At 42.6% G+C, this 23654-nt stretch overlaps 1 protein-coding gene across 5 annotated transcripts in view; it reads right to left on the reverse strand.

Moving 5' to 3' along the window:
• Positions 1 to 23654, reverse strand: part of LOC124721180 (serine/threonine-protein kinase stk11-like) — a 127020-nt gene that overhangs the window by 65378 nt on the left and 37988 nt on the right. For 4 of the 5 annotated variants that reach the window (XR_007006288.1, XR_007006289.1, XM_047246017.1 and 1 more), the window contains exon 3: positions 23431 to 23563. Coding sequence is in view for 3 of the 5 variants with exons in the window: in XM_047246017.1 (XP_047101973.1) it covers positions 23431 to 23563 (133 nt within the window). In the remaining 2 variants the exon portion in view is untranslated. The remainder of the gene's footprint in view (positions 1 to 23430; positions 23564 to 23654) is intronic. The other variant, XM_047246016.1, reaches the window with a different exon arrangement.

A 23654-nucleotide genomic window follows, 5' to 3' on the forward strand; every position in this document is an offset into this window, starting at 1 on the left:
AAGTAGGAGTGAGCAATATACTGTTTGACTCCTCGGTGAAGGTATGTTCTCAAAACTTCAACAAAAGCCCGTACCAAGCTACTGAGCGTCTCTCTTGCAGAGTCTTCCACTGGAGTTTATCTATCATCTCCGTAACGCTTTTGCAATTACTAAATGATCCTGTAACAAAGTGCGCTGCTCTCTGTTGGATCTTCTCTATCTCTTCTATCAACCTTATCTGGTACGGATCCCACACCTGTGAGCAGTATAGTGCGTGAATAAGTGTACTGTAATCTACTTCCTTTCTTTTCAGACTGCATTTCCTTAGGATTCTTCCAATGAATCTCAGCCTGACATCTGCCTTACCTACGATTAATTTTATACGGTCATTCCATTTTAAATCGTTCCTAATGCCTACTCCCAGATAATTTATGGAATTAACTGCTTCCAGTTGCTGACCTGCTATATTGTAGCTAAATGATAAAGGATCTTTCTTTCTATGTATTCACAGCACATTACACTTGTCTACATTCAGATTCAATTGCCATTCCCTGCACCATACGTCAAATCGTTGAAGACCCTCTGGCATTTCAGTACAATTTTCCACTGTTACAACCTCTAGATATACTACAGCATCATTCGCAAAAAAGCCTCAGTGAACTTCCAATGTTACCCACAAGGTCATTTATATATATATATATATATTGGGAATAGCAACGGTCCTCCGACACTCCCCTACGGCACACCTGAAATCACTCTTACTTCGGAAGACTTCTCTCCATTGAGAATGACATGCTGCATTCTGTTATCTAGGAACTCTTCAATCCAATCACACAATTGGTCTGATAGTCCATATGCTCTTACTTTGTTCATTAAATGACTGTTGGAAACTGTATCGAACGCCTTGTGGAAGTCAATAAACAAAGACATCTACCTGGGAACCAGTGTCTATGGGCCTCTGAGTCCCGTGGACGAATAGCACGAGCTGGGTTTCACACAATCATCTTTTTCGAAACCCATGCTGATTCCTACAGAGTAGATTTCTTGTCTCCAGAAAAGTCATTATACTCCAACATAATACATGTTCCAAAATTCTACAATTGATTGACGTTAGAGATATAGGTCCACAGTTCTGCACATCTGTTCGACGTCCCTTCTTGAAAACGGGGATGACCTGTGCCCTTCTCCAATCTTTTGGAACGCTACGTTCTTCTAGAGACCTACGGTACACCGCTGCAAGAAGGGGGGCAAGTTCCTTCGCATAACCTGTGTAAAATTGAACTGGTATCCCATCAGGTCCAGCGGCCTTTCCTCTTTTGAGCGATTTTAATTGTTTTTCTATCGCTCTGTCATCTATTCCGATATCTACCATTTTGTCATCTATGTGACAATATAGAGAAGGAAGTACAGTGCAGTCTTCCTCTGTGAAACAGCTTTGGAAAAAGACATTTAGTATTTCGGTCTTTAGTCTGTCATCCTCTGTTTCAGTACCATTTTGGTCACAGAGTGTCTGGACATTTTGTTTTGATCCACCTACCAGTTTGACATAAGACCAAAATTTCTTAGGATTTTCTGCCAAGTCAGTACATAGAACTTTACTTTCGAATTTGTTGAACGCCTCTCGCATAGCCCTCCTCACACTACATTTCGCTTTGCGTAATTTTTGTTTGTCTGCAAGGCTTTGGCTATGTTTATGTTTGCTGTGAAGTTCCCTTTGCTTCTGTATCAGTTTTCCAACTCTGTTGTTGTACCATGCTGGCTCTTTTCCATCTCTTACGATCTTGCTTGGCACATACTCATCTAATGCATATTGTACGATGGTTTTGAACCTTGTCCACTGATCCTCAACACTATCTGTACTTGAGATAAAACTTTTGTGTTGAGCCGTCAGGTACTCTGAAATCTGCTTTTTGTCACTTTTGCTAAACAGAAAAATCTTGCTACCTATTTTGGTATTTCTATTTACGGCTGAAATCACTGATGCTGTAACTGCTTTATGATCGTTGATTCCCTGTTCTGCGTTAACTGTTTCAAATAGTTTGGGTCTGTTTGTCACCAGAAGGTCTAATATGTTATCACCACGAGTCAGTTCTGTGTTTAACTGCTCAAGGTAGTTTTCAGATAGAGCACTTAAAAAAATTTCACTGGATTCTTTGTCCCTGCCACCCGTTATGAACGTTTGAGTATCCCATTCTATATATGGTAAATTAAAATCTCCACCCAAAACTATAACATGGTCGGGAAATCTACTCAAATATTTTCCAAATTTTCCTTCAGGTGTTCTGCCACAACAGCTGCTGAGCCAGGGGGCACATTGGGACATCCAATTACCATGTCTGAGCCTGCTTTAACTGTGACCTTCACCCAAATTATTTCACATTTCGGATCTTCATCAATTTCCTTCGATACTATTGCACTTTTTATCGCTATAAACATGCCTCACCCTTCACTGTCCAGCCTGTCTCTGAAGTATACATTCCAATCTGAGTTTCGAATTTCATTACTGTTTACATCTGGTTTCAGCCAACTTCCCGTCCCTAGTACTACATGGGCATTATGACCATTTATTAATGAGAGCAGTTCTGGAACCTTTCTATAGACGTTCCTGCAGTTTACTATTACCACATTAATATTGTCATTCCCTGTCGCGCCTCAGGAGGCGTCTTGTCGGGCCTGGGGAGGGAATTCTCTAACCTAAAAAACCCCCATGTGCACTCCACATGTACTCCGCTACCCTTGTAGCTGCTTTGTGCGTGTAGTGCATGCCTGACCTATCCAGGGTGACCCTACATTTCTCCACCCGATAGCGCAAGTCGAGAAATTTGCCCCAGATCTCCGCAGAATCGTCTGAGCTTCTGGTTTAAGCCTTCCACTTGGCTCCAAACCAGAGGACCGTGATCGGTTCTGAGAATGACACTATAAATAGTTAGCTCAGATTCCATCCCGCGAGGGAGGCTTTCCGCCTCCACCAACTCCGCCAACTGCTTGTATGAACTGAGGATGACCTCTGAACCCAGACGGCAGGAGTCACTGGTCCTGAAATGAGCAACAATTTGCAGTTGGGTGAACCCAGTGCTCTATTGCTGCCAGCAGGGCCTCCTCCACATTTTGAATATTATCGGAGAATGGGGAAAATCTATGGCAGAAGGAAAAAATAGTGTGAAAATTGATCAGTAGATGGCACTTTATGTGTCAGAATAAGTATATGAAAACACCTGTTGTGGGAACGACCCATTGAAGTTGGTATAAACATGCCACGTGCACGGCTTTTCCTTCTTTCACATCTGCGACATTCTCCATGACTGTCTCAATGCAGGACCGCTCTCTGCTTGTAAAGCTGTATTACAAGAATGATGAGTGTGCACACGTCGCTCTGCAGAAGTTTGAAAAAAGGCCTTGGTCTGATGACAGCCATGGGGACTGGAAAAAATAATTCGGAAATTTGAAAAGATGGGTTCTTCTGGTGTGCAAGCTGGTAGAGGGAGGAAATGAATTGATTCAATGTCAGCGGAAGCAGTTGCAACAATAATACAGGAGGAGACAAGTGGTGGTGTGCAAACATGTAGTGCATGGAGAATTGCCTGAACATTGGACATACCCATGAGCACAATGCGTAAAATCCTTTGAAACATTCATCTTTGCTATCCATTCAAAATTACCCATGTGCACAAGTTGCTTCCTGTTGACCTGCCAGCAAGAGACCTTTGCCTTAGAATTTCTTGCTCACATGGAACTGGACAATGATCGGCCATGGAAGATTTTGTGGACAGACGATGCCCATTTCCATCTGACAGGATATGTCAATACACAGAATTGTTGAATATGGGCAACGGAAAATCCACATGCAAATCAACCAGTACCACTTCATCCGAGAAAGGTCAATGTCTGCTGCAGTTTTATGGCATAATTTATCATAGGATCATATTTTTTCGAAGAGACAGGTGCTTCCGGTCCTGTTATCTGTACCATCACCAGTAAGCACTATGAACATCTTTTGCACAACCAGGTCATTCCAGCTCTCTAACAGCATGGATGTGTGGATGGGATCATTTTTATGCAAGATGGTGCACCACCGCACATTGCAAATCCAGTCCGGCAGCTGCCGAAGCGCCATTTCGGAAATGCTAGAATTATCAGCTGCCATTTCCCTACAGCCTGGCTGTCCAGATCACCTGATCTTAATCCGTGTGACTTCTGACTGTGGGGCTATCTGAAAGATGTTGTGTTCAGTGTTCTGATTCCAAACTTAGCTGCACTGAAGGCACGCATTGTGCAAACATTCTACATGTGACACCGGAAATACTTCGATCAGTTGTGCAACATGCTGTTTCTTGATTTCAACTTGTTGCAGAAAATGGTGGACAGCATATTGAACATGTTTTCCGCCAGTCACATGGAAATTAATAATTCGATTTGATTTTGATTGATGCTTTTTATGCGGTTTTTGGCCTCAGGACAATTAAAAACTGATTTTTTCCCATTCAATGTGATATGAGCTTGCCGCGGTGGATGAGCTTACGTAACTAATAGTGTCACACCTGTACACCCATGCACACTGAGTAGTACAGTTTATTTAACATCAAACATAAACTTTAGGCATTGTTGTATGATTCATTTGTCATTTGTAGTCAACCACTTTTAAATTATGATGCTTACAGTGTCATCTATTGCTACATTTTGTAACTACCTATTTTTCTTCTGCCATACATTTTCCCCCTTCTCCGATAACAACCTGTTGCAATTTGACATCATTTTGGCCAGTGGTGTTATTTATACAGTGGTTTGAAAGTTTAATTATAATCACCCTGTACATCTACATTTACATCCATAAATATACTCCACACACCACCGTACGGTGCATGGCAGAGGGTACACTGTACCACTACTAGTCATTTCCTTTCCTGATTCACTCACAAACTGAGCAAGGGAAAAATGACTATCTATATGCCACTGTATGAGCCCTAATTTCTCATATCTTATCTTTGTGGTCCTTACACGCAATGTATGTTGGTGGCAGTAGAGTCATTTGGCAGTCAGCTTCAAATACCAGTTCTCTACATTTTCTCAATAGTGTTTCTCAAAAAGAACATCGTCTCCCCCCACCCCCACCCCCCGGATTCCCATTTGAGTTCCTGAAGCATCTCCATAACACTTACATATTGTCCGAAACTATCAGCAACAAATCTACCTGCCGACCTCTGAATTGCTTCGATATATTCCTTCAATCTGACCTGGTACGGATCCCAAACACTCGGGCAGTACTCAAGAATAGGTCGTACCAGTATCCTACGTGTGGTCTCCTTACAGATGAACTACAGGTTCCTAAAATTTTCCCAACACACCAAACCTGACCTTTCGCCTGCCCTGCCACAGTTCTCACATGCTCGTTCCATTTCATATCGCTTTACAGTGTTACACCCAGATATTTAAAAGCCTTGACTGTATCAAGCAGGACACTAGTAATACTGTATCCAAGCATTATAGGTTTGTTCTTCCTACTCATCTGCATTAACTTACATTTTTCCACAATTAGAGCTAGCTGCCATTCATCACACCACCTACGAGGGTTGCCCGGAAAGTAATGCACCACAGTTTTTTTCTTCAACAATTCTTTATTGAATGTAATAAGTATTACACACATGAAAGAATGGTGTTTTATCTACATACCCTATTTTTACACATAATCTCCATCCCGTTCTATGGCCTTTCTCCAGCGTGAAACAAGAGTGTGTACGCACTGTCGGTATCAATCTTTGTCCTGGTGGCGGAGCCAGCGCTTCACTGTGTGGATCACCTCCTCATCATCCTCAAAATGTCTTACATGAATGTGGCATCCTTTAATGGCCCAAACATGAGCAAGTCCACGGCGGCTAAGTCAGGTGTGACAGCCGTGGATGGTCTCCCCAACTGCTGCAAATCGTGGAGCTACGCCAAACCGCCTTCTGATGACATCACCTTCTGTGCCCAGCAACTAAATGTACTTCTGTTGACAGCAGATGCTCCATAGACTTTGCACAAGCGTTTGTGAATATTCCCCACAGTTTCTTTCTCTGCAGCGCGAAACTCAATGATGGCATGTTGCTTGTAACGTACATCATCTACAGATGCCATTTTGAAACTGTCCTGCAGCTACGCTATCAGTCGGAAGTGCCGGAAACTTGGTGCACTCACTCAGAAGACTTCAAATAATACATACATAACGTTCTGTATTCGTAGCATTGTTTTCTACTGAAAAAAAAAAAATGCAGTGCATTACTTTCTGGGCAACCCTAATAGAAATTTTATCCAAATCATCTTGTATCTTTCTACAGTCACTCAACTTTGACACCTTACCACACACACCATAGCATCATCAGCAAACAACTGCAGATTGCTGCTCACCTGGTCTGCCAAAACATTTATGTATACAGAGGACCACAACAGTGGTACTATCACACTTCCCTGGGGCACTCCTGACAATACCCTTGTCTCTAATGAACATTCGCTGTTGAGGACAACATACTGGATTCTATTACTTAAGAACTATTTGAGCCACTCACTTATCTGCAAACTTATTCTGTATGCTCGTACCTTCGTTAACAGCCTGTAATGGGACACCATGTCAAATGCTTTCTGGAAATCTTGACATATGGAATCTGCTTGTTGCCTTTTGTCTACTGTTAACAGTGTATCACATGAGAAAAGTGCAAGATGAGTTTTGCAAGAATGACACTTTCTAAAACCATGCTGATTCAGGGACATAAGCTTCTCAGTGTCAAGCAAGTTTATTATATTTGAACTGAGAATATTTTCAAGGATTCTGCAGCAAATCAAAATAAGGGATATTGATCTGTAATTTTGCAGGTCCATTCTTTTATCCTTCTTATATACTGCAGTCACCTGTGCTTTTTTCCAGTTGGTTGGATCTTTGTGCTGGGCAAGAGATTCATGATACATACTGGCTATGTAAGGGGCCATTGCCATAGAGTGTTATTTGTAAAACTGAACCGTGATTTCAGCCAGACGTGGCGATTTATTTGCTTCCAGATCTTTCAGTTGTTTCTCTATGCCAGGGATCCTTATTACTATGTCATCCATATGGGAGTATGTTTGATGGTCAAATGATTGTACGTTTCTACGATTCTCCTGTGTGAAAGATTTCTTGAACTGGGATTTAAAGCTTCAGCTTTTGTTTTGCCATCTTCAGCTGCCACACCAGACTGGTCAACAAGGGACTGAATTGAAACCTTAGACCTGTTTAGCGATTTTACGTATGATCAGAATTTTTTCAGGTCCTCTGCCAGATCTTTTGCTAAGGTGTAACAGTGGTAGTAGTTGTATGCTTTGTGCACAGATTTTTCACAGACGCATGAATCTCTACTAATCTTCGGCTGTCATCATTTGCGCATTTCCTTTTGAACTGAGAGTGCAACAACCTCTGCTGCCTACAAATTCTGTTATTAAATCACTGGGGAGGGGGGTTCCATCCTTCATCCACCTGCTAGGCACATAACTCTCCAAAGCACAATTTGCAATCTGCTTAAACTTTGCCAATAATTTCTCTACATCCATGTCACTGCAACTAAGTGGTCAATTCATTGTCTAAATGAGATTCTAACAACTGCTTATCTCCTCTATCTAATAGAAGCACTCTCCTAGCCTTCTTGCTTGATTTATTAACTTTCATAATCATAGTTGCTATAATGATATCATGATCGCTAATCCCTGTTTCTATACCGACATTGTCGATAAGATCCAGCCTTTTTGTAATTACAAGGTCTAAGACATTTTCACTGCATGTGGGCTGCCGAGCTAGCTGCTTATGACAGTTTTCAGAAAACTTGTTCAAAAGTATTTCACATTACTGTCTATGTGTACACCCCCCTCCCCCCCCCCCCCCCTCCCACAATGAATCCATACACATCCCAGACTATACCAAAGTTGTCTCCAACTAGTATTGCATGATCGGAGTATTTACACGTTACTGACTGTAGACTTTCTTTGAATGACTATCGATCGAACTGTCACAGTGGAATTGGGTGGCTGGCAAAAACATTCAACAATTAACTTGGTTTCACCTACATCTGTTATATGTGGCCAGATAACTTCACTGTCACCCTCAATAGAGACATTATTTTTGCCATCTGCAATGAACACTCTCCCTCCTATGACCTCTAATCTGCCTTTCCGATGTATGTCCCATGACTCGCTAAATATCTCAGAGCTTTCCACTTCCAGTTTCAGCCAGCTGTCAGTCCCAAGAATAATTCAAATGTGAGAACTTTCCTGGAGGGCAGTAAATTCAAGAACTTCACTACGAATACTTTGAAAGTTTACTGATAAGATTTTGACAGTATAGTTGTCTTCATTCTCAATGCCATTTGACTTCCCTTGCTGCATATTGGCTGGTGAGCAATAATCAGAGCACCTAAAACTACCGCCTAGTCTAAAAAACCCTCATGTGCACTCCACAAGTACTCTGCTACCGAAGTAGCTGCTTCCTTCGTGTAGTGCAACCCTGACCTATCAAGGGGAGTCCTACAAATCTCCGATAATTCAGGTCTAGAAATCTGCAGCCGAGACTGTCAAAGATTTGACTAAGCCTTTGGTTGAGACCCTCCACTCAGCTCCAAACCAATGGACCCGATGAACTGAGGGAACAATGCTGCAAATTGTGAGCTCTTCTTACACCTTGCACATGAGGCCTGCAGTTTTCACCACCTCTGCCAGCCTCGTGTAAGATCTGAGGATGGCCTCAGAACCCACACGAAAGGCCTTTTTTGTGCCAAAGTGAACCACAACTTGCAGACAATTGCACCCTGCATGTTCAAAAGCCGCAGGTAAGGCTGCCTGCACATCTTGGATGAGGCCCCCTGGCAGACATATTGAGTGCACAATGAGTTTCTTTCCAGCCCTGTACACTATCTGCCTAAGAGGCTCCATAATGTGCTTAACGTTGGAGCTCCTGATAACTAGTAAACCCCTCCTCCCTGTGTGCCTGCTCTGGCCCTGCTGAAGGAGCGGCCACCCATCCACTCACAGGGTGAATGGGCACGATCAGATAGCCCTCCATCTTGAGCGACGTGAACACATTACCACCCACCAGTCATCCCGCTGTGAGGGCAGATCCACCTTGTTGGTTGCACTAGAAGGTGCCTCAGAAGCAGGGCCCATGAGCAAAACAAGTGACATCTGAGATGTCCCATGTGACACACCAGATTCTCTGCCACCGCTACACTCAGAGGCAGTGTGAACTGTGGCCAGCTCCTCCTGCATCTGCACACAGCATGCACACATCCTAATCATCCTAGCAAGACTAACTGAAGAATTAAACCATAAAAGCAGACAGAATTCTAAATATGCAACTTGCTACCCTCCTGATGTGTCACTAATGGATGCTGACATGTTAATGAGCTATGTAGCTGACTGTTTAGTGAGCAACCACTGCATTACAGACTGAATGAATATACACTTACAAAAACGCAAGATTAAACCGCTTCAACGGAAAAACAAGCATGAAATTTAATAAACATACTACAAGGAAAACACAGAAAAAGATAAACACTTAACTTCCCGCTCTGCAGATGTGTATCAGCTGAGAGTGGAAGCCTGACTGCAAATTATGTGAAATGGAATGATCGATTCCCCTCATGCATTCAGTGTTTTCATTAACTTTAGCAAACACTGATGGCATTGAAACAGGCCTAAAACTGTCTATCTCTTCCTCCTTTTTTATAAAGCAGCTTCACTACTGAGTGCTTTAATTATTCAGGAAACTGACCATTCCTATGGAAAAATTATAAATAAGGCCAAGTACTGGGATAATGTATACAGCACAGTACTTTAGCATTTTGCTAGATACCCCACCACATCCATGAGGGCACAGTCTTCAGTGATATAATTAATGAGTAAATTTCCCCTTATCAGTGTCACGAAGTAGTACTTCAGACAGCAGTCTCAGAAAGCCATTTTCTAAGACAGTTATATGATTCCCTATATAAATTAAGGTTTTTATTTAATTCACCTGTTATATTCAGAAATTTATTATTACTAGAAACTGACTTTATATCATCAGACTTGTGCTACTGATCACAAACTTCTTTCATGACTGACCATATGGTTTTAATTTTACCAGGGGACCCTTGCTGAACTTTTACACTTTTATAGTTTTAAGTAATGGTGGGAATTGGAATAAATGTAGTAGCTGGGATAGGGGTAGTTGTGGGAATGAAGAGAAAACATCTATAAAAATGAACTGAACTAGGTGAAATAATAATCATGAATTTATGACACATCCCTGTATATACATTTCCATGGGTCAAAAAATATGTTTTGCATTCAGAATATGTGTCCCAGCTTGTATGATGGGCAGGGATCAGGGACTGTCAGTGGGGCCACATAACCTATAACTTGGCATACATTTTCAATTACAGGAAGCACATTAGGCCATAGTAGCAATATGTAAATCATAATTTGAGGTGACACTGACATATACATTTGCCATTTCATAAATTATATTCATTTAGAAAAGGCAACTTGTAGGACAGTTAGAGATAATGGATTACCCCAGTGGTCACAGTTATTATCTGTGACAATGCTGTATACAAATTATCTAGTTAATTTGTACTTTAAAACAAATAAAATGGTATTTGTAATAAGATAATATGAAAAGGAAGTATCTTATTCGTGATTAATATGTTGGCTTCATAAAATATAGGTATGAAGATGGGCATCCATGATGTCCTTTTGCCTATGATGGTTAAAAGTTCCTTTTATGTTAATACTTCCCATAAATAGTAAGTTTTAGCACCAAATCAGTATGTAATCTCAGAATCCAGTTAATACAACCTCATTCATCCCTGTAAGATTAGCACACACAGGGAAAAAGGGATGTTGACTTGAGCAATAATATATAGTGATCCTGAGAATTAGCTATACTATTTGCATACCACATGTTTTTTGTGTTTCTAATATGATAACATTTTTAAGCATCTTACAGTACTTTCCAGAATGAAATTTTCACTCTAAAATGTGGTGTGCACTGATATGAAACATTGTGGTAAATTAAAACTGCGTGCTGGACTGAAACTTGAAATCGGGGCCTTGATCTTTTGCAGGCACGTGGTCTACCAACTGAGCTATCCAAGTACGACTCATGACCCATCCTCACAGCTTTACTTCTGCCAGTCACACAGTTCTAATCTGCCAAGAAGTTTCACCTTACAGTACTGTTTAAATGGGCTACTGCAACTCAACTGTGGCTAATTCCAACATTTTGATTTTGATGTAATTCCCACTTTGTCCTACAAGATATGCTTATCCCACTGGTCAGTTTCTGTGGCTTCCTTCTAGGCACTGCTCAACCTGCCAGAGTATCCAAATCAGGAAGGTGTAATCTGATCACAGATTCTCAATCAGAAAGCATACTGAAAGATCTATGGCAGAAAATGACCATGTAGTAGTGCCGAAGTGTGTTCTCTGCCGCATGTGCAAAAGATATCCTGTTTGTATGATGCTTTCAAATGCTGAGAGCACACGATTACAAAGCCCCACACCTTGTTACATATCTTAAAGTCTCCAAAAAGGAGAATTGATTTGGGGTGCTGCATTATGGGATTGTTGAAAGCCTGGATGCACTGAACATCATCAGGGGGAACGGGTAGAGTCACACTATGAAGCATAATCTGTGTACTATTATAGTAACTATTCACAAACAAGAGAATAAAGGAGATTTAATGAGTGACATTTATCAGTGAAAAATATATCTGTACCATCAGTAGTCCTCACCCCAATAAGGTCCTCTTTTCTGTCATGGCTATAGCCCCAAGCATAGCCATGTCCCTCTAGTCAAAATGAGCTTCCTGAAAATGCAGGCAAAGGGGTTTTCCTCTGTGATTAGAACCTCACAAGTAAACGTACACAAGGGATACACTTCAATATTGATCGGCTTTCATTATGTTGCAATGTAGAGCAAAGTAAGAGATACACATTGTTTTATAAGTGCTCAGTCACTGCCTAGAAAAACATTGAATACCATTCAAATGCTAACAGATATATGAAAAAATTTCCAATAAAAGTTCTATGGTTTTTTGTGTATGTTACAATGGTGCACACAGATTTGTCAAAAAAATTACTTTTTTCGAATCACTTCCCCCACATTATTTTGTTTTTCATTTCAACATACCATCTTTAACACCAAATTCAGTCATATATATGGTAAAGCTGTATTTTAAAGATGCATATGTCAGAAATAAAGCAGCAATATCTCTATAACACTGTACGTGTGCCTGATGTGTGTCCGCTTCAGTGCCAATTGTCAAGTTGGTTTAGAAAGTCTTTCCCACATATACAGGGTATACATAAAGTCCAAGAACACTTTCAATTATGTATTGCACAAGAACTAAACATTGTACAGATGTCATACATATTGCATTTTGAAGAGAAACTCAACGTTTTTTTACAAACATTTGATATGCGAACCATAAGTCACCCAGCAGACATCAATACAGTAATCGAATTCTTGCCATACCTGTCTCAGCATGGCATGGTCGACTGTGGCAGTCACATCCCGTGTTCTCTCCCAGAGCTCTGCTACATCACGTGGTAGAGGTGGTACATATACTAGATCTTTAATGTGTCCCCACAGAAAAGAGTCACATGGATTGTGATCTGGTAATCAGGGAGGCCATTTCATGAAACAGCTGTCCCCTTCAGTAGCACAGCCAATCCATTGATGCGGCAGCTCCGTGTTCGGGTACCCACGAACTTCACGATGAAAATGGGGTGGAGCCTCATCCTGCTGAAAGATGAACGGAGACTCCAATTGCATTTGAGGCATCAGCCATTGCTACATGTCCAAGCAGGAATATCCAGTGACAGTGCTCTCAGCAAAGAAGAATGGCCCATACATTTTTGGACATGACAAGGGACAAAAAACATTTAACTTTGGTGAATCACACTCACATTCAATGCATTCTTGTGGATGTTTTGTACCCCTGATTCGACAATTATGCCTGTTCACTTTCCCATTAGTGTGAATCCTGCCTTCGTTGCTAAAAATTAAGCCATCAACAATGCCATCCCCATCCTCATTCAATTGTAGCAAACTGTGAACAAAACTCAAAACGCTTGTCATTGTTGTCATCACTGAGCTTCTGCACTAGCTCCAATTTGATTGGTTTCATAGACAGCTTCTGTCGCAGGACTTTCCACACTGTCATTGGAGCCATTTCGAATTCATGGGATGCACGAGACACCGATTTCTTTGGACTCCTTATGAATGTCTCTCATACATGCTCCACATTCATTTCACTCACAGTGGGACATCTGCTTCTCTTTTGCCGGGCACAGGCAACACGTCATAATGAATTTGTTGTGTCATTGGTAAAGGGCCTTCCTTCTTGGTGGCTTCTTACTGTACTTTGTTCTAAACATCCATTGAACAGCTCTAGCACACTTGTTTTTGTCAAACTACAACACACAGAAAGCTCGCTCCATACCTGAACTAGTCATGTTTGCGACTAGCGCTGACTATCGGCAAATTACCAAACTATGCTGTGGTGGTATACATGAAAAAAAACTTTCAGGGTTTCACTTCAAAATAACATATGTATGACATTTGTACAATGTTTGGTTCTTGCGCAATAAATAATTGAGAGTGTTCCCGGACTTTATGTACACCCAGTATACAATCTGAATGTATATTACAACAATGTAGGAAAAGACAGATTGCTACTTACAGTAAAAAGAGACAGATCAAGTTGCCGACATGCACAATTAAAAAGACACTCACATACAGCTTTCGGCCACAGCCTCCGTCAGTACAATACACACACACACACACACACACACACACACACACACACACACACACACACACACACAACACACAAACACACACACAAACAGAAGTAAACTCACCTCACTCACACACGACCACCAACTCCAGCATCTTGAGCCAGAGAGCAACATCACGTGGGATGTGAGCAGCAGTCTGAAGAGGAAGGCGAAGAGGAAGGGGAAGGGATAGTACTGTATGGATGGGGAAAAAAAAATGAACACTGTCTAGTGGAGCATGCAGGGCCTAGATTGCCAACAGGTGCATTGTCAGGAGGTTGTGGGGCAGGGAGGTGGGGAAAAAAAAAAAAAAAAAAAAAAAAAAAAAAAAAAAAAAAAAAAAAAAAAAAGGAGAGTATTGGGGAAATACAGGCTCTTGGCCACAGTTTGACAGAGGCCGTTCATCCTGGCGGACAGCTGGTTGGTAGTCATAAAGCCGTGCACTGATTGCAGCACAGCTGGTAAATGAGATGGCTGCTTTCACAGGTGGCCCGGCCCCTAATGGAGAAGGATAAACCTGTGACAGGACTGGAATAGAAGTGCTGGGTGGGTGGATTAGGCAGGTTTTGCACCTCGGTCTTCCACAGGGGTATGATCCTTGTGGCAAAGGGGGTTGGGATTGGGAGTGGCATAGGGATGGACTAAGATGTTGTGGAGGTTGGGTGGGTGACGGAACACCACTTTAAGGGCCTGGGAAGTATCTCGGGGAGGATGTCCCTCATTTCAGGGAACAATGATGGGTAAAGTTCTTGGGAGTGGTGGGAGGATTGGGGGTGTGACGGCAAACAGCATGGGAGATCTGCTTGCAGACTAGGTCTGGGCGATAGTGCCTATCTGTGAAGGCCTTGGTGAGACCCTCAGAATACTGAGCAAGGGAGTTTTTGTCACTGCAGATATGCTGCCCCAGGCTGCCAGGCTATATGAGAGTGATTTTTTGGTGTGAAAGGGATGACAGCTGTCAAAATGCACGTACTGTTGGTGGTTGGTGGGTTTAATGTGGACAGATGCAGAAGAAGCCAGCAGAGAGGAGGTGAACAACTTCTAGGAAGGTGGCATGCTGGGTTTAGGAGGACCACATGAAGCAGATGAGAGGTAATGTGTTGACATTGTGAAGGAATGAAGATAGAATGTCTTGGCCCTGAGTCCAGAGAATGGGGAAAGACATCGAAGCTTGTAAGGAAATAGTTTGGACAGGTTCATGTACCCATAGCTGCCAATCTTGGGAAGTGGCTGCCGGTAATCACATAGCAAATATGGAAGCAGGTTTGTGGGCTCTCCCACAGATTATTATTATTTCTTTCTTTTCTCAGACGTTATGTCTGGTCAAAAATGGAAAGTGACGCGGACCTTGATCAAGCGTGACTTCCTTTTAACTGTACGGTATATGTTATATTGCATTTAGGAACTTTCGGGTAATTGAACATGTATCAATAATTACGGATTTCTGTAGTTGTATATATAAGTTTGGATGTAGCTGTATTGCATTCATGTACTGGTGGATATTGTGTGGTATGACTCCTGTAGTTGATAGTATAATTGGTATAATGTCAACTTTATCCTGATGCCACATGTCCTTGACTTCCTCAGCCAGTTGGATGTATTTTTCAATTTTTTCTCCTTTTTTCTTTTGTATATTTGTTGTATTGGGTATGGATATTTCGATTAGTTGTGTTAATTTCTTCTTTTTATTGGTGAGTATGATGTCAGGTTTGTTATGTGGTGTTGTTTTATCTGTTATAATGGTTCTGATCCAGTATAATTTGTATTCATCGTTCTCCAGTACATTTTGTGGTGCATACTTTTATGTGGGAATGTGTTGTTTTATAAGTTTATGATGTAAGGCAAGCTGTTGATGTATTATTTTTACTACATTGTCATGTCTTCTCGGGTATTCTGTATTTGCTAGTATTGTACATCCGTTTGTGATGTGATCTACTGTTTCTATTTGTTGTTTGCAAAGTCTGCATTTATCTGTTGTGGTATTGGGATCTTTAATAATATGCTTGCTGTAATATCTGGTGTTTATTGTTTGATTCTGTATTGTAATCATGAATCCTTCTGTCTCACTGTATACATTGTCTTTCCTTAGCCATGTGTTGGATGCATCTTGATCGATGTGTGGCTGTGTTAGACGATACGGGTGCTTGCCATGTAGTGTTTTCTTTTTCCAATTTACTTTCTTCGTATCTGTTGATGATATGTGATCTAAAGGGTTGTAGAAGTGGTTATGAAATTGCAGTGGTGTAGCCGATGCATTTATATGAGTGATTGCTTTGTGTATTTTGCTAGTTTCTGCTCGTTCTAGAAAGAATTTTCTTAAATTGTCTACCTGTCCATAATGTAGGTTTTTTATGTCGATAAATCCCCTTCCTCCTTCCTTTCTGGTTAATGTGAATCTTTCAGTTGCTGAATGTATGTGATGTATTCTATATTTGTGGCATTGTGATCGTGTAAGTGTATTGAGTGCTTCTAGGTCTGTGTCACTCTATTTCACTACTCCAAATGATTAGGTCAATATTGGTATAGCATAAGTATTTATAGCTTTTGTCTTGTTTCTTGCTGTCAATTCTGTTTTCAGTATTTTTGTTAGTCTTTGTCTATATTTTTCTTTTAGTTCTTCTTTAATATTTGTATTATCTATTCCTATTTTTTGTCTGTATCCTAGATATTTATAGGCATCTGTTTTTTCCATCGCTTCTATGCAGTCGCTGTGGTTATGCAATATGTAATCTTCTTGTTTAGTGTGTTTTCCCTTGACTATGCTATTTTTCTTACATTTGTCTGTTCCAAAAGCCATATTATTATTATTATTATTATTATTATTATTATTATTATTATTATTATCATTATCATTATCATTCCCCTTCTCAGACATTATGTCTGGTTAAAAATGGAAAGTGACACGGACCTTGATCAAGCGTGACTTCCTTCTAACTGTACAGTATATGTTACATTGCATTTAGGAACTTTCGTGTAATTGAACATGTATCAATAATTACAGATTTCTGTAATTGTATATATACGTTTGGATGTAGCTGTATTGAGATGATGTACTGGTGGATATTGTGTGGTATGACTCCTGTAGTTGATAGTATAATTGGTATAATGTCAACTTTATCCTGATGCCCCATGTCCTTGACTTCCTCAGCCAGTTGGATGTATTTTTCAATTTTTTCTCCTCATTTAGAAATGGAGCTGTAGCTTGGATTGTGTCAGGGATTCAAGGATGGAGAAAGAAATACGCCCTTTCAAAGGAACCATTCCGGCTGTTGTCTGGAGTGATTTAGTTAGAAGATTTTAAAAATCAGAATCACGTTTTTCAGACACTTTCTGACCCCAAATAAAGAAGATTTCCCAGTGATTAAAATAACTGTAAACGAAAAAAATCGGGTTAAGAGGAAAACGCTAAAAATCAGTTTAGTAAACATAATGGTGCTTTAGAAACATTTCTGTAATTTACAAATACTGCAAAATCAATACATATACATCTCTAAAATTATTAATTAAAAGTAAAGTAAAACATGTAAACAAAATCCACTTACACCATGAAACAAGAAGCCTGTGGTGGTGGTGGGTAGTGTTTAACGTCCCGTCGACAACGAGGTCATTAGAGACGGAGCGCAAGCTCGGGTTAGGGAAGGAAATCAGCCGTGTCCTTTCAAAGGAACCATCCCGGCATTTGCCTGAAACGATTTAGGGAAATCACGGAAAACCTAAATCAGGATGGCCGGAGACGGGATTGAACCGTCGTCCTCCCGAATGCGAGTCCAGTGTGCTAACCACTGCGCCACCTCGCTCGGTAAACAAGAAGCCTGTCTTCAGTCTTTTATACAAAAATATTTACAAGACTTTCTCATCCACTACCTATTCTTCCTAGATCTGCCTTTACTTATATAATATAGAACCCTCACTGATGACTGAACATAACTTTCTCTACAATGATACGCTCGTAGCACTCTTCACAGCATGAATCTGATCCTTTGAAAAATTATACGGGTTTGTGATTATCCAGATTGTCTACTGAGACCAAGCACCTTTGTAGTCCAGTTCACATATGTACAGACACGTCATGCTGGACTACTCGCCCATGTCCTACGCGATCTCTGCCCCGCTGGTTTCATTATTGTTTGAACCAGACAGTGTGCATTTATTTATTTTTTGAGTTTAGACAGTTGTCAATCACTGCACTGTGTCATTTCTGTGCTTAAGAATGTCAAAGTGCAAGAGAGGGGTGTTATAGATAAAATAAACGTTAAATGTTATTGATTCATTAAAAAGATGGTTGGTTGTTTGAGGTTTAAGGGACCAAACAGCAAGGTCATCAGTCCCTTGTTTCAAATATGGTCCATTCCGCTAATGTGGCATCTCAGGAAAGTCCTAACAATAAAAGGGAAAAGGCTAAAAACGTAAAGGGGCAGTCATGTTGTCAATGGTAAAAACAAAACGAGGGAAGTCAGCAAGAGAATGAACCCAACGCTATGCTGAAGCAGCATAGGCAAGACCACCTGTGACTTAAAAGGTACAACCGCTAGAATGTAGAAAGTACATATGGGAAAAGGAGACTAACCAAGCCTTTTTTTTTATTTTTTTTTTAAAAAAAAGGTTAAAAACAGAGTAAAAGGGGAAGAAAAGAGGATTTCAGTCAGGGAGGTGAATCGGGAATCTCCGAACACTGCTTACAGTGGGAGACACCCACTCACTCACCGCCCTGCCCCAATACCAGAGAGAGATTAAAAACCTTAAAACTGAGAAGAAAAACCACTTTCCCGGAGGAAACCGAGAACCAGAGAGACCATCCAGGAATCGTCAGCCAACATCAAAGGTTAAGTGTGGGGGAGTCTGTACTTAGCACGCAGAGCCAAAAGAAGGGGGCATTCAACCAAAATGTGGGCTACTGACTGGAAGGCTCCACAACCACAAAGTGGGGGTGACTCATCACGCAAAAGAAAACCATGGGTCAGCCTGCTATGGCCAATGTGGAGACGACACAGTGTGGTTGAGTCCTTTCAGGGGAGGCGAAAGGAAGAACGCCATGGGCCTGATGTCACCTTAATTGCATGAAGTTTGTTAGATAGGGGAGTAGCCTCCCAAGAATTGGCCCATGACTGTGCGAAGTGGGATTTGATGTGAAGCCGTAAATCCACTGCAGGAGGGGTTACAGAAAATGGGGGTTAAGTGACAGCTCCCCCAGCCAAACGATCAGCGAGCTCATTACCCGGGATACCCACATGGCCAGGGACACAAAGGAAGTCAGTGGAACAAGCAGCACGGTGAATATCAGCGAGATGGTCACGGATGGCAGAGACCAAGGGATGGCGCGAAAAACACCGGTCAATAGCAAGAAGGCCACTCATTGAGTCCGTACATAACAAAATGCGGTTATGTTGGGACTGTTTAATAAAGGTAAGGGCCTGGGAAATTGCCATCAATTCCGCAGTAAACACCCCACATGTAGGTGGCAGCAGATGATTTTCCATTCCGACGGAGAACGTGAAGGCATACCCCACATGATCAGCAGATTTAGAGCCAGTGTAAAAAACAACAGCATCCCAAAACTCCCATAAAATTTGGCGGAAAAAGGAATGGAACACCACCGGGGGGATGGAATCTTTTGGACCTCGGCGGAGATCCATCCGAATTCGAGGCCGAGGAACTAACCAAGGGGGGGGGGGGGGGGTGCAGGGGAGGGAGCAAGGAAGGCAGGACAAAGAAGGAAGCTGAAAATCATGGCAAAGAGACAAAGAGACGCAAGGCGGAGCCCAACCGGTAAACCAGCCCGAGGGCGGGAGTCGGGTGGGCGACGTCTATGGTCTGGGAACAGGGTAGAATAGGAAGGATGAGTGGGAGAGGAATGGATAGTGAGTGCATAAGACACCAGAAGCTGGGACCACCGAACAGAAAGGGGGGGGGGGGATCCCAGCTTCAACCAGGAGACTATCAACAGGGCTAGTAGGGAAGGCACCGGTGGCCAAACAGATACCACGATGGTGGACTGGATCCAGCACGTGCAGTGTGGAAGGAGCAGCTGAACCATAAACTTGACAACCATAGTCCAAGCGAGACAGAACTAGAGCACGATAAAGACAGAGAAGGAGGGAACGGTCCACACCCCAAGAGGAGTGGGCAAGGAAGCGAAGGACATTGAGTTTACGGAAACATCCTACCTTCAGATGTCTGATATGGGGCAGCCAAGTGAGCTTGTTGTCAAAAAGAAGACCCAGGAAACGAAACTGTGGGACCACAGGCAATCGGTGGGCATCGAGATAGAGCTCTGGACCAGGGTGGATCGTAGTACAGCGACAGAAGTGGACCACCCGCGATTTTAGAGGAGAGAATTGGAACCCATGTGAGAGGGTCCATGCAGAGGCACGCCGTATAGCTCCCTGGAGCTGCAGCTCTGCAGATGCCATCGAAGAGGAACTAATCCAAATGCAGAAATCATCCACATACAGGGCAGGGGCAACCAAAGGACCGACAGAGGCCACAAGTCCATCGATAGCAATGAGGAAAAGAAGGACACTCAAGACAGAACCCTGTGGGATGCCCATTTCCTGGGTCCGTGGAGAACTAAAAACAGCACCAACTCGAACTCTGAATGACCGATGGAACAGGAACTGGCGGATAAAAATCGGGAGTGGGCCCCGAAGAGCCCACTGATGAAGGGTAAATAAGATGTGATGGCGCCAGGCCGTGTCATAGGCCTTGCGAAGGTCAAAAAACACTGCAACCAAATGGCGGTGCTGGGAAAAAGCCTGCCGAACTGCGGATTCCAAGCGAAGTAAATGATCGATTGGAGACCGTCCCTCTCGAAAGCCACACTGGTAAGGGGACAATAGATCCCGAGATTCGAGGACCCAATTGAGCCGACGGGCTACCATCCGTTCAAGTAACTTACAAACAACATTGGTCAAACTAATTGGCCAATAGCTGTCAACAGATAGGGGGTTCTTACCAGGCTTAAGGACAGGAACCACGATGCTATCCCTCCACTGAGAAGGGAAGTCACCCTGGAGCCAGATACGGTTAAACACCTGAAGAAGATGTTGTCTTTGTGGAGCACTGAGATGTTGAAGCAGTTGGTTATGAATGGAATCTGGGCCGGGGGCCGTATCATGAGAAGAAGAAAGTGCAGAAAGAAATTCCCATTCAGTAAAAGGTTTGTTGTAAGATTCTGACTCACAAGGGGTAAAACATAAGGTGGAAGCTTCAGCCCGCTGTTTCAGGTGAAGGAAAGCAACTGGATAGCAGGCCGATGCTGAGGCCACTGCAAAATGGGTCGCAAGATGTTCTGCAAGAACTAATGGGTCCGTACAAAGGCCATCTGGGAGGTGAAGGCCTAGGAGGGTGGACTGCCAATGGCAACCTTGGAGACAGCGAAGTGTAGCCCATACCCATGACAGAGGGACAGTAGAACCAAGGTAAGAAACGAATCGTTCCCAACATATCCGCTTGCTCTGTTTGATTAAATAACGGGCTTTAGCGCAGAGGCGTTTAAAGGTAGTAAGGCTGGCTACAGATGGGTGCCTCTTAAAGTGTTGCAAAGCTCGACGGCGATCACGGATGGCAATGGCCGTACTCCACCATGGGACTTGCCAGCGACGAAATGGTCCAGATGAGCGCGGGACAGCAAGGTTAGCAGCGTGAACAATCGTGTCAGACACATCACGTAGGACGTCATCAATACAACCCGACAAAGAGGGAGAAAACACGACCTGTGCAGTGTATAGAGGCCAATTGGCATGTCTGCAATAAACTGGTCTATAAGAAGACCTCGTCTAGATGGAAAGGCACTGCCCCACAAGGGATGATGAGCATTAAAATCCCCAAGGAGGAGGAAGGGAGGAGGAAGTTGCTGAAGAAGGGCAGTTAAGGCAGCAGGTGGAAGAGTCCTGTCAGGAGGGAGATAAAGATTGCAAATTGTGACCGCAGAGTCTAGGTGGACCCTAACAGCAACCGCTTCCAATGTAGTTTGAAGAGGAATCCACGTGCTAGCAATGTCTGCACGGACCAACGTACAAACACCACCAGAAGCCCGCAGGGGTCAGACCCGATTTTGACAGAAAACATGAAACCCACGGAGGGTCAGTGAGTGAGAATCGCTAAAATGAGATTCCTGGAGAACCACACAAGCTGGAGAGTAAGACGAAAGAAGCGATTTCAATTCTGGAAGGTGACAATAGTATGCATTACAATTCCATTGTAGAACCACCATTACAATTCCATTGCAGAACCACAGAACAATGATTTAAATAGGGGCTGAACACACTAAAGCCAGTCATACCACCGGATCCCCACCCATCACCAACAAGGAGGGGGCGACATCCATGAACGACAGGTCAGAATCCGGTTGTGAAGTCGGGGAACGGACCTCTGGTGACACCAGAGGCTCTTTGTCCCGGGACTTATGTTTCTTCTTCTTTTCAGGCTGAGATCGACGAGGGCTGTGTGGCATAAAGGAGCCAGCTGCAGCAAGATCAGGAACAGAAAGAGACCGGGCGACCTGGGGGCTGACAGACCGCGGCTCTCGCGGTCGTCGCGTGGCAGCAGACCTTTGGCCTGGAAGGTGCCAGGAAGGGGCATCCCGGGAGAGGCACCCTTGACCGGCAGACACCGAAGGAGTGGGACACGTCTCCGGCTGGGGAGGGGGAGCAGCGCCCAGAGGAGAAGGTGTGGGAGCCGCAGGGGAGGGGGGGGAGGAGAGGGGTCCGGGATGGGGGTAAGGAATGGGGAGGAAGGGGCGAAGATGTAACCAAGGCGTAACTAGATGTCATGGACACAGGGTGAAGATGTGTATATTTCTTATGGGCCTCTGTGTAGGTTAAATGATCGAGGGACTTATACTCCTGTATCTTCTTTTCCTTCTTATGTACTAGGCAATCTGGTGAATGTGGAGAATGACTACCATGACAATTTACACACACAGGAGGGGGAACACAGGGACTCCCCTCATGGAGTGGACGTCCACAGTCACCACAGAGAGGGGCCTGTGAACAGCGGGAAGACATGTGCCAAAACGCAAGCACTTAAAACATCTCATAGGAGGTGGGATGTACGGCTTCACATCACATCGATAAACCATAATCTTAACTTTCTCAGGGAGAAAAAAGAATAACCGATATGGATGATTCTGTTTTGGAGGATATAAATGAGCTAATGACAAACATACTAATATACCAGGAATTTAGTGCATATCATATTAAACACTGGCTTACTTGTGATAGTAATGATAAAGGTTTTCCGATCATGTTGGATGATGAAATTGTTGAAAACATGCTGCAGGCAAACAAACAGCAGGAAATGCATAAATATGAAACATAAGAAAATATAAAAGCAGAAAATGATCCAGACCATCTCATGCGAAAGCAACATGACGAAGTACCCAAAAGATAATCATATGGGGGCAACATAGGTTACCTTTCTAGAATTAATAACACAAAAATCTCTCTTCTTCGTACATTCGATTATACAGATTGTTGATGAACTGAATGACTTATGACAACAATTAGTCTAGTTAATCGAGTCTCCATTATAGATGCAGACTTAAAAACTGAGAAAGTATGTATTATCTATACAAATGACAAACAATTAAACTAACTACAGATAAATCTGAACTACACTTACTAAAATATAACTTACCTCCGCAACTCCTAGATCTGATATCTTGAGTGTTTCGTCAAGTGTCAGAAGCAAATTTCCTGGTTTTATGTCCTTGTGAACAATTCCTTTGCTATGAAGATACTCCAAGCCATCAATAAGTTGACTAAAGTACCTAGCATAGATTTTGCAATTAATGGGATACCTAGAGTTTGCTAAACACAATCATTTCTTTAATTATTTTTGCAAATATTTAAATTAAAGGT

The sequence above is a fragment of the Schistocerca piceifrons genome, chromosome X (assembly GCF_021461385.2).
Source record: "Schistocerca piceifrons isolate TAMUIC-IGC-003096 chromosome X, iqSchPice1.1, whole genome shotgun sequence".
Taxonomy (NCBI): Eukaryota; Metazoa; Arthropoda; class Insecta; order Orthoptera; family Acrididae; genus Schistocerca; species Schistocerca piceifrons.